Raw genomic sequence first — 18,280 nt, 5'->3', positions numbered from 1 at the left:
TGTTTTATATCTGCCATTATATATTTTCACAAATGATATGAAGATCACGGTAGGATGCGCAAGCGATCCCGTGACGCCCCTTCGACAAGACGGAGTGGGTACCGCTGGTTTTTCAGTGGGTATTCCGGCGCTTTCAGTGCCGGCGAGTCCCACATACCCCCCACCTCATGTGGGGGAAACGCGTAAATGCGTTTTTCCAGCGAAAAAAAAAATGATATGAAGAAGCCAAATAAATTAAACAGCGAAACAGTTATTAGCATAACTTAATTGTTATTTTTAAAAACATATATATGTATTGGATAATAAATTATTTGGTGTAAAATAATCAGTTTTTGATGAACACAAACAAAACGAACACCACGTACCGACACTAAGCGATGATGTTAAGTATGGGTTCAAGAAAAATTAGAAACGATTAACACACAAAATCTATTTTAAATAACCCTTACTATTCGATTGCTGTACAGTTTTGAAAGCTGGAAAAGAAGAAAATATTTTTTCTTTGTGCAAATAAACTTATAATCTATAAAAAAGCGGAATGTTTGAATAATCTTTATAAATTGCATTTTGTCAAAATGTGTGAACGATTAACACCCACAAAAATGTTACAGGACTATCTAAATGGACAAAGTAAATGAACTACTAAAATTAACTCAAAGCACAGACTAAACGTACATCATACATACAGCGGATACGTTCTTCGTTTACTTCGAGTGTGACATACCTTGTCCCTCGTGGAGGCGAAGGCGGTAGCTGGTGGGGGTGGGCGAGCGGTTGCGCGGCGCGCCGCCGCACGCGCCTCCTCCGCCGAGTAGCCCTTCATCATCAGAGAGGCCTCCAGGTAGTGAGGTAGCTTGTCCCACTCCAGGGAAATCGCTAAATCATACGACGACAATCATTAGCTATCGGGCCCGGCGCTCGCGGTACGCACACAAGGAGTATCTCTACCGTCGGAGCCGGGCGGCAGCGGCAGCAGCGGGTGCGCGGACACGCTGGCGTTGAGCGCGGGCGCGGACACGTTGCCGCGCGACGAGCCCGCCGAGCGCGACGCGCGGAACGAGCCCGACCTGCGACATCGGACAGAGGATGGTCACCACACCAGCTTTTGGTTCCGCGAGCCGCACTAGTCCCGCCGACGACGGTACGCCTGCTGGCTGACCTACTCGGCTGCGACGTGTTCGCCTCGGACGGGTGGAACCACGGTTCGGAATGAACGGGGGGAGGTGATATAGAATGACTCGACGACGGACATCGGAGAGTGCGAATGTTTTAATTTGTGGCACATGAAGATAGAAAATCTAATAAAAACATCAATGAAAAATCTACTCATATTAGAACCATGTATGATATAAAACGGGTAAAAGGGATACGACAAAAATGTGCACAGTGGTAGGTTATAAAAAATATCTAAAAATCGAAAGCGTCACGACAGATTAACACGAGCGTGGCGCTGTATTGGAGACGGTACCAATTTTTGGCAATTTTGTGACGTAACACTGATTCTTACAAAGTTATCAAAGCGAAGACTCGGGTAACATCGAACGAGCGTACCATCCTCCGACCGATAGTCAGTGTCGTACAACGACTACACTTGATTCAAGTTTTGGAAGAAGCGAAAGTCTCAACGTATACAGCGCATGCTCGAGAATGCTAATCACCATTGATAATACAAAACCATTCGAAGCCTCCCACTACCCGGTACTAATTATTTGTTTTAGGGATTTCAAATTACATGCAAATCTCGTTTGGTAAACCAACGATATACCGATAGTCTTGTATGGCGACCAAAAGCTTGTGTTGCCCAACCCATGCTGTCCACTCGCCCATAACTTATTATTACTCTTTATTTAGTCACATTCAACGTTCTGATTTGACTCCAAGGTATAATATTTAGTGACATAGACTAACATTATGCAATGTTGATAACAAGTGTGTACTATTTCAAGTTCATTATCTATGTTTTTATTTTCAATGAATATTTATAATAAATTATTATATTAAAAATGTCATATCTGAACGAACAATCCAATTCAGATATTTCAACCGATGATTTAAAATATACATAAGCCGTGACTTTTTATTGACAAACTAGGAGCTGTCTATCTACAAGCAATTACTTACTAAAATTATCTACCAAAGCATATCTGCAAATAACTTTTGAATTAAGCTCATTTTTATGTCATGCAAGGTAAGTTTTTAATTGTTAACAAACTAGGGTCAGCTAGGGAACAGCAATTGATACGCACCTTTGGAATGTCTGTCGCTTTACGTAGTTATCTCTTACGAACTCCACAATTTGTTTCTGAGTTTTTCCACTATACCTATAAAATATTAAGTAACGCATGTAATGGTATCAGGAGCCAAGGTAGCTCACTAGTGAAAACGGGTAGTTTAAGCAAGAATTCTGCAGCAGTGAGTTTTCATTGCCTTATTGTTTGGTATAATTCATTTCGTTCGTACATCGTGAGTACAATCTTGCAAGATGAGACTCTGGAATCTCAATTAGAAAACTCGCAATGGACCAGTAACCAATAAGCTTTAAACCTTCCAACATAATACGTACATATTTAAAGATTGTTATTACTATGTAAGTATATAATGAGCAAATTAAAAACAGTAATTTTCGATTAGTAATGTACTTTCGTACAAATATAAAAGGTTTCTCTTAACATTTTGAAGTACATATTTCTAACACAAGGAACCAGTATACTCTTATAGTATATACCTTTGTTATCCGACTGATTAATAATTCTTTTGTGAGATGTATTAGCTCATACGACAAACAACAACAAAGCGACCTCTCGCCTATTCTGCTCAGATCTGAGTTACCCCGTAGTAATAATAAATTTTGATCAACAAAATAAATAAGTAAGTTTAATTGTAAATTGAATATGAATTTAGACTTTATCTTCGAATATTGAGTGATAATTATATTAAATGTCGAATGAGTGTTTTCGCAGTAATGAACTCTTGGATTTTGTTATATAAATAGGCGGACAGACTGACAAATGGGCCATCTGGTTGTAAATTAACACTATCAGCCACGATTTACCATCCCTTACATCGCTCGCCACCAACCTTGGCAACTAAGACGTCATGTCCCCTGTGCCTTTAGTTACACTGGAGAACTTACCGTTTAAACCACAACAATAATTTGCATTGCTGTTTGCACGTAGAATAATGATATGTGGGTGGTATCGACCTAGGCAGGCTTGTACAAAAAACACTAACCACTTTAAATAAAGATTTTTATAATAACCATTTTAATTAAAGATTTTTAGGTTCAGATTTATGATATCAAGATAATCATAATTATCTTAATGATAACACCAAGTTACCTGAAGGAGGAACCCCTAGACATAACCCTAGTCTTATGTCTGGGCAGGCGTGGCACGCTCGAACAGCGAAAAAAGCCATGATTCTCAACGCATTTTTTCCAGAAATTCTTGCATTCGTTACGACTCTCGAAGAAAAACTCCACAACATCGCGATAGTATCCCTGTTCAAAAAAGAGATAAATAATATATAACACATTCAATAAGTATAATTTCCTAACAAATGCTAAAGTAATAAACACAAAATTATTAGCAACTTGAAAATCAGATCGTAAATTGTAATTGGTGATACGCGATTGTCTCAAATCTATGTAATGTCTTGAGACAATCGCGTCTAAAGCAGTATTTTCATCGCGTATAGACCGATTTATAGTTTTTTCTTGTAACTACATAGCAATATACGGGCAAAATGACCACCTGATGGTAAGTGTTCAACAACGCCCATATACATTGTAAAATAAATAAATAAGAGTAAGAAATGTTAACCATCGCTTACATCACCAATGCGCCACGAACCTTGGGAACTAAGATATTATTTCCCTTGTGCCTGTAATTACACTGGCTCACTCACACTTCACTGTTTTGCGGTAGAATATCTGATGAGTGGGTACACAAATTCCTACCCAGCTATTATTTATAATATATAGAGTTATACTTACGTATCCCTCCGGATGTAGTTTGATTAGGAATCGTTTTCTCTTGAATGATATTTTCCTGATCTTTGCCCAGCTGAACGTGTTGATCTTAGTGAAGTGCTGGAACACTGCGATGCCCATGTGCGCCACTGCGAGGTTCAGCGGTACGCCCTCGTGATCCTTCGCTGCGTGTACTTTTATACCTATACACAACATATACAAATCAAAGGGTTAATATGGATGTTGATATATTTTGTTTAAGATTAATATAATTATTATTATTTACCATGAAAGTTGGTACAAATATATATTTCTTTCATGGAGATGGTTTTTATACAATAAATCTTATTATAAATATGTACCTTTTCTCGCTAGTGATTTATATAAATAGAACTGTACATAGCTTTAATATTTATTCAGTTAAATAGCCTAATTTAATATAACAATACCAAAATGAGCAAAAATTAATCTTATTAAAAAATATGATATATATAATGTAATTTATTTGGTAAATCCAATTTTGATATTTTATTTTATTTTGACAGAAATAACTAAAATTTTAAATATTTTTGCTGTCCATACTAACAAACACTTTGTCAATTATAAATCTATACGAAAGACGTTTATAAACCAAAAAAAAACAACTGTTTTTGTTTTAAATTGGATATATAATAAAGTCGCTTCGTTGGTCTAGTGGCTTGATGTAAGGCCGCAGACTCGGGAGGTCCTGGGTTCGATTCCCAGGTCGGCCCAATAAAAAGTTATTTGGTTTTTCTGTCAGAAAATTCTTAGTAGCAGCCCGGAGTCTGGAAGTTGGATGTGTGTTCACTCCCGTGCCTCGGAAAGCACGTAAAGTCCTGCGCCTGAACTCTTTCCGGTCGTGTCGGATTGCCGTCCCATCGGATTATGAGAGTTAGGGAATTAGTTGCATCTGTGTTTGCACAAACTTGTGCACTATAATATCTCCTGCGTAGTTGGCAAATCTTACTCAAGATTAGCCGCCGTGGCAGAAATCGGTCTGGTGGACATTATTATATTAAAGTCGATAATATATTTTAATATATTCATTGACATTGATAAAGTAATAATCGGTGCATAATGTATACAAATTCTACATACCGTATAATTCACATCTTCGCGCTGTTTCTAATAAATTCAAATCTGCCTCCGCGGGGCTTTGGCCGCTGCAACGAGATTAGCATACATTATCATAATGTGAGATTCATACAGAACACAGCCGTGCAGACAAAATATAAAACGACCTCGTCATCTTACTAACATTATTTTCTACTTTAACAAATAGAAAAAATTTACTTACACCTTATATATTATCATGTTAAAAATATCTCATATCTAATACACTTTATTAGAGCTTGCATAAAGTAACAGCCTGTGAATGTCCCACAGCTGGGCTAAGGCTTCTTCTCCTTTTTGAGGAGAAGGTTTAGAATTTATTCCACCACGCTGTTCCAATGCGGTTTGGTGAAATACACATGTGGCAGAATTTTAGTGAAATTAGACACATGCAGGTTTCCTCACGACGTTATTCTTCACCGTCAAGCACGAGATTAATTATAAACGCAAATTAAGTATATGAAAATTCAGTGGTTCTTGCCCGGGTTTGAACCAACGATCATCGGTTAAGATTCACGCGTTCTAACCACTAGGTCATCTCGGACATGCTCTCTCGAAGTGCTTACATACATTTCAATAATATTATATTGTTACAAAATTGATGCAATGTATATATAAATTATTTAAATAGTTAAGTAAGACGGTTATTTATAAAGAAATGTGTTCTATACCCTGTACAAGTTAGCTTGATCTTTTTGACAGATATAAGTTTTTATAATCGACATAACTTTGCAATGACGAACATATTATTTTCTTAATTTAATGATTTTAAAAATTGTAAAAATATTTAAAAAAAATACATATAACACAAAAGTCGCTAAAGATTCAAGCGTTATCCGAAAAATTTAAGACTTTTTATTGCTTCAAAGTAAAATTTAAATAGGAACATAACTGGAAAAAATAGATAATACAATGTTACATCGGTCGGACGGATGGGACACGAATAACAGGCATAGTATAGGCACAGTGTAATTACAGGCACAAGGGACATAAAATCTTAGTTCCCAAGGTTGGTGGCGCATTGGCTATACGCGATGGTTGACATTTCTTACAATGCCAATGTCTAAGGGCGTTTGGTGACCACTTACCATCAGGTGGCCCATATGCTCGTCCACCTTCCTATTCTATAAAAAAAAAAAAAAAAACAGACAGGTATAAGAAGGTAATCAAGTTGCTCCTTTATATAAAATCTGTACTCAGCTTACAGCTTATACAAAGTGTATTGGCTCACATATGTTTCTTGTGGTTCTCCATTATCCGCCTCTCGGATTCTGAATCTTGGCCGGGAAAGAACTTGTAGCCGCTGAGGTAGGTGTGGTCCGGGTAGTCTTCTGGCACGAAGTCGCCACACTCCGCTGCAAACGATGAATCAACGATGCATTAATCGTGTCTAACCTTTTTTTTAACAGGAACAGTGGGGGATATGTGTGGCTCGCCGGTGTCCAAGGCGCCGAGTGCGCCCCGAACATCGGAATACCCACTAAAAAACCAGCGGTACCTTTTCCGTCTTAACGAAAAGCGCCACGGGATCGCTTGCGCAGGCTACCTTGAATCGTGTCAAATCCAAATCAAATTATAAATATTTTAATAATATTTATAAAAAGTAACAGCCTTTAACTGTCTCATTGCTAGGCTTAGTCCTCTCCGATCGAGTAGAAGATTAGGAGCCTATTCCACCACGCTATCCAATTTTGAACTGGTGGATTGAGAAACAAATATATAACGTAATGTTATTGAGTTATTAATTTTAAAATAGTTATACAAAAATGATACAGGCGTTTCGGTTCTTATTTTCTTAGAAGAAATACTTTTTTACACCTCCATCATACTATACGATTTGAATTTTGAAACTTTGCGATAAAGTACAAACGAGAAATTACATACGGAAATGGATATTAAACGAGAATGATTTTAACAAGTGTTTTTTTTTAAATAAATAAAACATTGCAAACATAAAGAATATAAATATATCAAGTGATTTCGTGTTCGATTACACCGTCTATTTATTTTATACTTTCCGCTATATTTCTTCGAAAAAAATATTTTTATTATTATTAGTGTTAGTTGGCGGACGAGCATATGGGCCACCTGATGGTAAGTGGTCACCAACGCCCATAGACATTGGCATTGTAAGAAATTTTAACCATCGCTTACACCGCCAATGCGCCACAAATCTTGGGAACTAAGATGTTATGTCCCTTGTGCCTGTAATTACACTGGCTCACTCACCCTTCAAACCGGAACACAACAATACCAAGTACTGCTGTTTTGCGGTAGAATATCTGATGAGTGGGTGATACCTACCCAGACGGGCTTGCACAAAGCCCTACCACCAGTAAAATGACTGTCATTATTCATCACATCTCGTATTATAAATTTACCAGGAAAAGACGAGAGTTAATTTAATTAAATATATATCGTGTTATTCACGCGCCGAATATCCCTCACAAAGTTTTTCAAATCAAGTAACGGCCCTTGACGTTATGACCGTCGTAGCATGCACCATAAAAATGAAACGATCGCCTGCTGGCGATATTTCTTCATCATATTAAAATTTTTAAACAATTAAAAAGTTAGACCGAAAAAACCTTGCTGTGTTTCTAAACCCGGATCTTATAAAGTTTCCGAACCGGTCATAGTGCTAAGTCTAAATTTTGTGCCGTATGCAAGAAAGAAAACTTTCTTTTAATTATCGAATAGCACACATGTGCAATTATCGTGTAATAGCAAAAACAATAGTAATATAATATTAATAATATTTGCAATATTTTGTACCTCGTATCGTACGAGTTTTAAAATATTGCAAATAAAACAAATTTTAGAAGTAAAAAGAATAATTCTGAGGCCCAGTGGGTAAAAGGGCCAAGGGCAAAGATTGAGTTAAATGTAACCAAATATAGCAGTTAGCGAAACCATTAAAAATTTATAAATTTATATGTACTAAAACGCCATCAGCTTAACGTTAATAATACCAACAATAATACAACAAAAATGCATAAGTTATATCAAATTACCGAGATTCGTTCATTCTTTCAGTCCTGATTATTAAAATTAAGGGATATTGACATAGGCTCTTTTAGCACCAGGCACTGAATTAATATTATTCTAAAAAGGATCTAATGAATCATTTTCCCATGAGTGTGAAGTGAAGTAAACATTTGCATAATTGATGACCAACTCTGAAGGTCGAGCGCGGTCATTGTTTTAGCGACTAATGTGTAAACGCGTCAGTATCTCGTCTTCGTTATATAAAATTATTAATTATTTAAATACGACCTCGTACTGTGATCTGATGGTTAGAGCACGTGATTACATCAACCGTAGACTGTGGGTTAAAACCCGCATTCAAAATCGCATGGAATATATAAATCTATAATTTCTCTATCGTTTACTTCTCCTGATGTTACGTTGTTTGGAATGCCTACTATAGACATGTTTATTTTTTATTTTTATGAATAGGCCGATAGTGTTTTTTATATCATTAATGAACTAAAATAAAACATTATATGAAATATCATTTATATTTAATACTGGTTTCAGAATTACCTTTAGAACAGTGTTATAACAATTTTACAAGAAAACTATAGTGGCAGAACAAACCAACGGCGGCGTAGTCTCATTATCAAATGACGCAAATTTAAATACAAATCACAAATTATAACAATCGACTCGATTGTATCTCATAACTTGATTTTAAAAAGTTCTTCAAAATAATTAAAACATAATAACTAACGGCCTTACTTATTATATATTATATACGTTGCTTAGCGGATGATTAGTTAAACAATGCTGTCTTCTGTCTTCTTTCGAATGTGAAATCGATAATAACAGAAAGAGCGAAATCAGTGTTTAACTAAACCGTTGAATGTACATAATAGCACAAAATGTACGTTGTATGTAAAAGCAGCGAGGTAAACAATTAACTAAAAAATAATATTAGATTTATATAAATTAAAGAAATATTATTTAACTTTTAATGTCTGTAAATGCCTTTTCAGCGCGACACATTGTTTATGTCGATCCCAAACACATTTAAATCGTATATTCAAAACATAAATCAAACTTTATAATAAGAATTTGGAACCGGCGTATACATAATTGTGTTGTATTTAAACGAAAATAACTGACTCATACTCGGTATTTATATTCATAAATAAACATAATAAAAAAAAAATATATATATATACTACTTCAAAATCAACGAATTATAGGTTTTACATTTATTTTTACGTCAATATTTATATAGTAGTGCTAAAGAAAAGACTGTACTTAGAACTGGCTGATTGGATGAAGTTAAAAAACGCAACATTACGAAATGGTTTCGTTAAAATAAATACTTCTTAGAGCGGGTCCACATCATCAAATGAAGGACTCTTCCTAATAACAAGTATCGACGTCTTATAACTTAGTAATATATAACTTGCTTGGATTTGACAACGTTATTCGTTAAGATTCACGTTTAGTAACAACAGACATGTCAGTTTATTCATAACATTAGTGAGATTACCAAACATAATAACTACATATATATGTAGTAACCATTTCTTACATTGCCTTCCAACCTTGGGAACGAAGATGTTACGTACCTTGTGCCCTTAGTTACACTGGCTCACTCATCCTTCAAACCGGTTCGCAACGATACTAAGTATTGCTGTTTAGTGGTAGAATATTTAATGAGTAGCTTGTACCTAGCCAGACGGGCTTGCACAAAGCCCTACCACTTAATATAACTGACTATATAATTAGAAATCACCAACACCACAGCCCGTAAAACGTAATTTCGCGATCCCAAAACGGGCACCATATTCGTAACTAGCACGTAATAATACTACACATTGCAAGGAATACACACGAAACTACTCCGAAACAGACAATGAATCCCTAGCGAATTCTTCGCATAGTCGGTGCTTTCATAAACTTTTTCTAGGACATTCCATTCATAGCATACTGCGTATTATTATCTGTTACGTAATATATTATATATTAAGAAATTCAGGTAACAGTGTAGTTACAGTTCGCTTAAGATATAAGCACTGTTATCTAAAAATAAACACATATAAATAAATAAAAAAATTAAATTAACGTTTTTTGAACTTTATTCTAAATAACAATTGTACTGACTTACAATTGCTCATTGGAATGAATTGGAATTTGTTAATTTTTTTTTTTAATGATATAAGTTATAATTTATCTTTGTCCGAAATAAATAAAGCTAAGTAAGTTGTGATTTTTATTTTTAATCGATAATAGAGCAACGCCACGCATGTACTCGTACAAAATAGAAAATTAAAATAACCTACTGAATTGAAATTATAGTGTAAATATATGAACAATAAACATCATAAATTACGATGTATGTACGAATAGATGAACTCACTGGTGGTAGAGCTTTGTGCAAGCCCGTCTGGGTAGGTACCACCCACTCATCAGATATTCTACCGCAAAACAGCAATACTTGATATTGTTGTGTTCCGGTTTGAAGGCTGAGTGAGCCAGTGTAATTACAGGCATAAGGAACATAAAATCTTAGTTCCCAAGGTTGGTGGCGCATTGGCTATAAGCGATGGTTGACATTTCTTACAATGCCAATGTCTAAGGGCGTTTGGTGACCACTTACCATCAGGTGGCCCATATGCTCGTCCCCCTTCCTATTCTATAAAAAAAAGGAATTTAGCAATAATAAAGTAGATTTCAAATAATTTAGACGTGTTTGTTATCCACTCTAATATTAACATGACACGGTGCTGCCAGGATATGAAGCTGGAATCTTCTGATACGCAGCACGATACAATTCGAATAATTATAAATAATTAAATGATAAACATGCCGAGATGGCCTAGTGGTTAGAACGCGTGAATCTTAACCGATGATCGTGGTTTCAAACCCGGGCCAGCACCACTGAATATTCATGAGCTTAATTTGTGTTTATAATTCATCTCGTGCTTGACGGTGAAGGAAAACATCGTGAGGAAACCTGCATGTGTCTAATTTTATTGAAATTCTGCCACATGTGTATTCTACCAACCCGCATTGGAGCAGCGTGGTGGAATAAGCTCCGAACCTTCTCAAAAATGGAGAGGAGGCCTTAGCCCAGCATATAAATTGGCCTGTTTTAATTAATCATCGAGCTATACCAAAACCAATGCAAAATAAAATCGTGAAAATAGGTTAATAATACAAAAGATATACATAAATAGATCTCCATCTTTTTTAAGTCGATTGAAGAAATAAAAATCTGTATTACAGTAAAACGGTTTATATTAAAAACAACATGTATTTGATTCCTTTATTCTATAAAATATTTGTAGGTACGCTATAATAGCGTTACTACGTTAAAATGTCTCTGCATATTCAACAGATTCGACAGTCAAAAATTCTGGGATTTAAAGTTGGCAACTGGTCCATAGCTTTTTGCCGCAATTGCTTTCTGCTAATACCCTATAGCTTATATATTATTTTTAAGTAAATCTATATATTTTTTATTAATATTTTTTCCTATTTATTGGGAAAGTAGTCATTCCTAATTTTATTTTTCTTATATCTTATATTTACTATGAAGTAACTTTTTCTGCAAAGTATATCTGTCCAAATAAACTTTTCTTTTTTTTTTCTTTCATTCGAGAGCCTCAAATCAACAACTAGTAAAGGCATTACCGAATAGGAGAAGAACTCTTGCCAAATCTATTTTTGCAATTGTTGCACCAACCGGAATATGAACAAGCGAATGATGAACCGAAATATTCGTTGGTGAAATCTTACCTTGTACGATGTAACTGGCCATCAAAGCTGCTGTGTTTTCGTTGCATTGTATACAGCCCTGCGCGAGGTCTCGTTTCACTTGCAAACAGAAGAGGTACCGTGTGAATTCCTCTTCGAGCCTCGCAGGGTCCGGTGTGTAGAACTTAACGCAAAACCTCAACGTTGGCTCCAACATTGATAGACCAACTTGACGGCACATTGGTTTTTCGACATCCAACCAGTACTGTAAGACAATTCATATTTTTTAATTTAAGAAAAACGCTAATTGTTTTTTGTTTAAAAACTATCGATATACTAGCGATATGTATGAGACACTACCAATATACCTATTTTTCATACAAGTATGAGTAAACCTTCTTTAAGGCTCGGACAAGAGACCGACTGTCACTCTACAGCCCAAGAAATCGGGGTCGTGACATGCGAACTTGAACATCGCCGTGCAAATCGTTACTATGTCATTGTTAAGCTTAGATTATTTCGAGAAATAAGTCTGGCAATCAAATGGATTATTCAGCGGTCAGCTATGCCAATAATATTAAAATTGTAATAGGAATTATACATTCTGCTTTCAAAGTTAGTTAATCTAAGTTATATCCCTTGTGAATTTAGCAACGTATACACTGTTCACGTACAAACACATAGAAAAATATAGAACAGCCTTTTGGCGATGGAATAACTTGCGAGTGGATTTTACACAGAGAACAAATAACTTGAGCAATATTCTCCATTAAATCACAGGGACACTGAGCACGAACACAAAGTAAATTCTCATTTCAATGTAAAACAAAATAAATATATAAATAATATTTAATAAATATTACTTCGAAGTTGTTCCTAAAGTGTAAAAGTTACCTTAGTTCCGTTAGCATCTTGATACTCGAGTCCAAAATAGTCTGCTTCCAGGAGGTGCAGCTGTCGACAGACTTGATCAAACAATACTCGTCCAAGTGCTTTTGACTGCAACAAGAATATTACATTTATTTTAGAAAACCATGCTTTACGCTAGTTACACATACATAATTATGATTATATATTAAGAGTTAATTATCTAGATAAAGTTACGACGCAAATCTTTATTTTATATAATACAAAAATCGGTGGCCATTTTCAAAATGTTATAGCCAACTGCAAGGGGACATATTGTAATGCACAAGTACGTGCACAAACACAAGTACACTCTCTGTTCTCATACTCTGATAATCCGGAAACGTTAACTTTACGTGCTTCCAAGGTAAAGCACCATAAACACTTCCAATTTTCACATGCTACTGTTAGTTGGTATTGAGACAAGACAGATTAGCCTAATAAGACCCGGGGAATTTGAAAGCGAAACCTCGAGATCATTCATCGCAATGTCTACATATATACATATATGATTTATATATGAAAAATAAGTTATATTATATTAAGCGCTTGATAATAAATAAGCCATATTCACTGATATATCAAATATATTTTTTTATCAACTTTGACGCTTCAACGCCTAAACAAAATATCATCTTGTCACACTGATAGTTTGAGGCACGAGACGAAAATACATAATATCCTGATAGAAAAAACATTACGGCTTCCATGCAAACGAAGGAACAGGTGAATATATTATCTCATTATTTTGTGAACTCCGTAATACGCCGAGGAATATAGTATTTTACTTAAAAAAATAAAACCAAAATATTGCTGTGCCGCAATATAAAAATAATATTTTTATATTAGATTTTGAGCGCGACTCTGCTTTCGAGCATTTTTCAACGTGAAATCGTGATTCGTAGCGCTCCATTACTGTTATAATAAATATATCGTTCGTATCCTTTAATAAGTAAATAGTATAGCAGATATTAACAAGAAAGCATAAAAACTAGTTAAATCCATATAATTATCTAGCATGTTCGTAGTTTTTTTTTTTTTTTTTTTTTTTATATCGCCGGGAGGGCAAATGACTCTACTCCACCTGATGGTAAGTGGTAGTAGAGTCCAAACGCGACGACGGCCAGTACAGACGGGAAAAACGTTCTGCACTAGCCGCCTTCGCCTTGCCGGCCCGCAAGATGCCTCTTCACGCCTCGTTTGAAGGAACCCGGGTTGTAAGAGGAGGGGAATACGTGAGCTGGTAAGGAATTCCATTTTTTGGAAGTGCGACAAAGAAAGGAGTTGCCAAATTTCTTTGTTCGCGATGGAATTGGTGTCACAGTTAGGCGGTGACATCGAGAACCAGCTCGCGTGGACTTAAGAAGGAAGGGGGAAGCAGGAATTAGAGAGAATAATTCCTCAGAGCACTCGCCGTGATACAGTCGATAGAAAGCGCTCAGTGCTGCTATCTCACGACGCAATTGTAAAGGTTCAAGGGTGTTTGTGACCTTTACGTCGCCAATAATGCGTACGGCACGTCGCTGCAACCGGTCCAAGGCCTCAAGTAGGTACTTAGCGGAGCCATCCCAAAGGTGCGAGCAATATTCCACGCAAGACCGTACCTGTGTTTTGTACAGCAGGCACAGTTGTTGTGGCGTGAAAAAGCGCCGCACCTTGTTCAGAACTCCGAGTTTCCGTGAAGCTGTTTTTATAACAGCCTCGATGTAATCCCTTGGACTAAGGTCGCAGCGAACGTCAATCCCCAGCATGGCGATTTTGCTTTGCATCACCAGCGGAGTACCACAGAGGGAGGGAAGAGGGGAAAATGTTGACTTTTTCGCCGTGAGAGCGCATACCTGTGTTTTCTTGGCATTAAACTCAACAAGATTATCAGAGCCCCATTTGGCGATGAGATCTAACGTCCTATCGAGTTCAATGACAAGATTCTCCCGCCTCTCCTCAGTTTCCGCCCGCCCAGCCACTGCGCGTCCGTGGTATCCACCATGCACTGTACTATCATCTGCATAGCAATGTATGTTCCCAAGGGAGAGCATATCATTGATATGCAAAAGAAAGAGTGTGGGAGATAGCACAGATCCCTGGGGGACCCCAGCATTCACTACATAGAATTGTGAAGCGCAACCATCTACTAAAACACGAAGGCTACGCTTGTGTAGGAAGCTGGCAATCCAGGTGCATAGCTGAGCAGGCAGACCATATGACGGTAGCTTGGAGAGAAGACTTCTGTGCCAGACCCTGTCGAAAGCCTTGGAGATATCGAGGCTGACAGCCAACGATTCTCCATGCTTGTCGATAGCTTCACCCCAGAGGTGTGTTACGTACGCTAGAAGATCACCTGTGGACCGTTTTGGTCGAAACCCGTACTGACGATCATTAATTATACAGTGATCTTCTAGGTAATGGATCAGTTGGTTGTTTAAAATCCGTTCCATCACCTTACAAAGTACTGAGGTGATAGCTATTGGCCGATAATTTGCCGGGTCAGACCGATCCCCTTTTTTGGGAACCGCTTGCACATTAGCTCTTCTCCAAGCCTCCGGCACACTTCCCGAAGAGAGAGAAAGTTGGAACAGGCGCGTTAACACAGGAGACAGCTCCGCTGCGCACTTCTTCAGCACTATGGCTGGTATTCCATCGGGACCGCTAGCTTTCCGTACATCAAGTGATTGCAGCTCCGCACGCACATCACGTTGCCTGATTTTAATGTCAGGCATCGTATGGCCACATGCAGGTATTGTAGGTGGCAGTGCACTACAATCATCGATGACGGAATTGTCGGCAAAGAGTTTAGCCAGGAGATCAGCTTGCTCTTGCGGACTGTGAGCTAGCGATCCGTCCGGATTTCTGAGCGGTGGCAGCGAAGGTTGGCAGAAATTGTTTTGCACAGACTTGGTCAGACGCCAGAAGCTACGGGAGCCCCTAGGATGCGAAACAAGGTCATGACCAATCTGTACAATGCGCTGTGCATCCGCTCTCGTGTATGCCTTTCTACAAGACTTGGAATTTTTATTATAGTTTGCTTTCAGTGAGTCAATGTTAGATGCCCCGCTAATACAGCCGTTGATCCACTTGCGATATGCCGCCTGCTTAGATGATACAGCATCGGCACATTCACGAGTGAACCAACGGTTACGCGTACTCCTACTGACGAGATCTGAGCTAGGAATGTAGTATTCCATTCCCAGCATGATCTCGCCAGCAACAGCAGCGGCACTAGCTGTCGGGTCATTCCCACTGAAGCAACGTTCCTTCCAAGGGACCGACGCATAGTAATCGCGCATACCGTCCCAATCCGCCGACTTATAGTGCCAAACGCGACGTTTGCATACCGCTAGTGGCGGCAGCTTGGCCTGTGGCACTCTGGTAGAAATAAGGCTGTGATCCGAAGAGCCAAGAGGAGCCTGAACCACAACCTGATATTCCACCGGGTGAGAAGTCAGCAGAAGGTCCAGTAGAGAAGGTGCTTGCCCATCAATGTCTGGGATCCTGGTGGGCTGATCAACCAGTTGGGTCAAGTCATGTGTGAGAGCAAAAGCATGAGCAGTCCTTCCAGCATGGTCAGTTTTGAGGGATTTCAACCAGGATTCGTGGTGAGCATTAAAGTCCCCCAAAAACACCAATTCCGCGTTAGGAAATTGCTCTTGCGCAGCATCTGCCACCCGACTAAGATGGTCAAATAGTCGGCTTGTCTCCAAGTCACCATTGTGGGATCTGTAGAGGCACACGTAGACTCGGCTCTGACGAACCAGGTCCACACGTACCACCAACATGGAGAAGGAGGGGTCCTCCAAGCAGCGCAGTCGGTGACAGCAAACATCCGTACTGACGAACAAGCATACTCCGGCTTTCGCTTTGAAGGATTCTTCAAGCGTGTAGCCGGGATAATTAAGGTAGCTGGTATCGGCAGGACGGAGTATTTGTGTCTCCGTGAGAAACAACATTGCTGGCCGTGCTGTCTCGAGATGGTGGTGGACAGCGTTGAGGTTAGTGTGGAGTCCTCGGATGTTAGAGAACTCGACCTCAAACAGCGAGGGTATGGTGGGGGTGAGCACCGCTGTACGACCGTTATTTCTTTTTTGTTGCGCCATTTGGGAGAAATTAAATGGAAAAGAGACGTGAAGCGAGCGATGTATTGCCACGATAGGGATGGGCAAAGTGTGGAGGCGTGTTTCCCCAAGTGGTTGCCAAAAGGAAAAATACACTGACCCGTCGGACGGAAGGGCCCCCGAACCCCCCCGGAAGTGGCCGCCGGGACCCCACCTACCGGTCACCAACCGGCACGACGGTCCACCCCGAGATTATGCGTGGCCTGGTGGGGCAGCCTCACGAGCTGGTTAGGCACGCTCGGGCCCCTGTACTATGCCACGGGCGGCCAGCGGAACAGCCGTTTCTTCGGGTCTCCCTGACCGGCAGGTCAATACAGTTTCCCCCGGCATTGGTTCAACAGCCGTCTCCAACCGGACCAACACCCATCGCGGCAATACTCGCTCGGGCTCTGGCTGTACGCTGGCTGACCTCGAAACGCGGCTGCAAGCCACTTCACGAGTTTTTCACCATGCGTACGGTGGTAACAAGCCAGGCGGATGTTAGCATCCTACCACCAGATGAGCAGATGGTCGCTCAGATATCCCTTAGTCGCCTCTTACGACACCCATGGGAAAGAGAGGGGCAGTGAAATGTATTCTTTCTCCGTCACTGCACGGATAGTTTTTCTAAAGTAAATAATGTATAAAGTACGTAAATAAAGAAAAAAATAACGAACAAATATTCGCATTTTTAAAATTAGAATTTAAATTTCAAAGCATACATTTTTAAAATTCTGACACATGTTTGTCGACTAACATATTATTGTTGGACCACTTTAGACCGTGATAGAATAACACAACATTCACTATAGCCATCCCACAGGAGAAGTGGTGGTAGAGCTTTGTGCAAGCTCGTCTGGGTAGGTACCACCCACTCATCAGATATTCTACGGCAAAACAGCAGTACTTGGTATTGTTGTGTTCCGGTTTGAAGGGTGAGACACTGGCTCAGTGTAATTATAGGCATAAGAGACATAACATCTTAGTTCCCAAGGTTGGTGGCGTATTTGCGATGTAAGCGATGGTTATCATTTCTTACAATGCCAATGTCTATGGGCGTTGGTGACCACTTACCATCAGGTGGCCCATATGCTCGTCCGCCTTCCTATTCGATAAAAAAAAGTCGTTAAGAAAAATAAACAATTTTGACATTGAATTGACGTGATATGTGATATGATATCATTGGACGAGATTTTGAATAATGAATGTTATTCATTATAGATTCGTGAAAATGTGTCGTTTTAAAAGTCGGCGAAGTTGGTATCGGAACTTAGGAAGTAAAAGTATAATGTATAAAAGTATTTAAGTGGAATACTTGAACTAAATATATATAAAAATCAAGAAGTGCTTGTAGATTAGTATCTGTAGTAGAACTATTAGCAAATAAAATGGAATATTTAAAACTAAAATTTATTTATTAAGTAAGTAAGTAAGTTGATTTGGAATATATATTTATTAAGTAAGT

General features: G+C 38.6%; 1 protein-coding gene across 5 annotated transcripts in view; it reads right to left on the bottom strand.

Annotated features, from left to right (window-relative positions):
* Nucleotides 1-18,280, bottom strand: part of LOC126776355 (FERM, ARHGEF and pleckstrin domain-containing protein 1) — a 61,007-nt gene that overhangs the window by 27,855 nt on the left and 14,872 nt on the right. For 2 of the 5 annotated variants that reach the window (XR_007669944.1, XM_050498820.1), the window contains exons 4-13: nucleotides 12,716-12,820; nucleotides 11,864-12,086; nucleotides 6,336-6,459; nucleotides 5,090-5,154; nucleotides 3,995-4,173; nucleotides 3,339-3,499; nucleotides 2,247-2,321; nucleotides 949-1,067; nucleotides 725-876; nucleotides 450-476 (exon numbers count right to left, since the gene is read on the bottom strand). Coding sequence is in view for 2 of the 5 variants with exons in the window: in XM_050498820.1 (XP_050354777.1) it covers nucleotides 450-476; nucleotides 725-876; nucleotides 949-1,067; nucleotides 2,247-2,321; nucleotides 3,339-3,499; nucleotides 3,995-4,173; nucleotides 5,090-5,154; nucleotides 6,336-6,459; nucleotides 11,864-12,086; nucleotides 12,716-12,820 (1,230 nt within the window). In the remaining 3 variants the exon portion in view is untranslated. The remainder of the gene's footprint in view (nucleotides 1-449; nucleotides 477-724; nucleotides 877-948; nucleotides 1,068-2,246; nucleotides 2,322-3,338; nucleotides 3,500-3,994; nucleotides 4,174-5,089; nucleotides 5,155-6,335; nucleotides 6,460-11,863; nucleotides 12,087-12,715; nucleotides 12,821-18,280) is intronic. The other 3 variants (XR_007669945.1, XM_050498828.1, XR_007669946.1) reach the window with 3 other exon arrangements.

This window comes from Nymphalis io, chromosome 2 (genome assembly GCF_905147045.1).
Source record: "Nymphalis io chromosome 2, ilAglIoxx1.1, whole genome shotgun sequence".
In the NCBI taxonomy this organism is placed as follows: domain Eukaryota; kingdom Metazoa; phylum Arthropoda; class Insecta; order Lepidoptera; family Nymphalidae; genus Nymphalis; species Nymphalis io.
The sequence above is the reverse complement of the archived record's forward strand: the minus strand, read 5'-3'. Positions and strand labels throughout refer to the sequence as shown.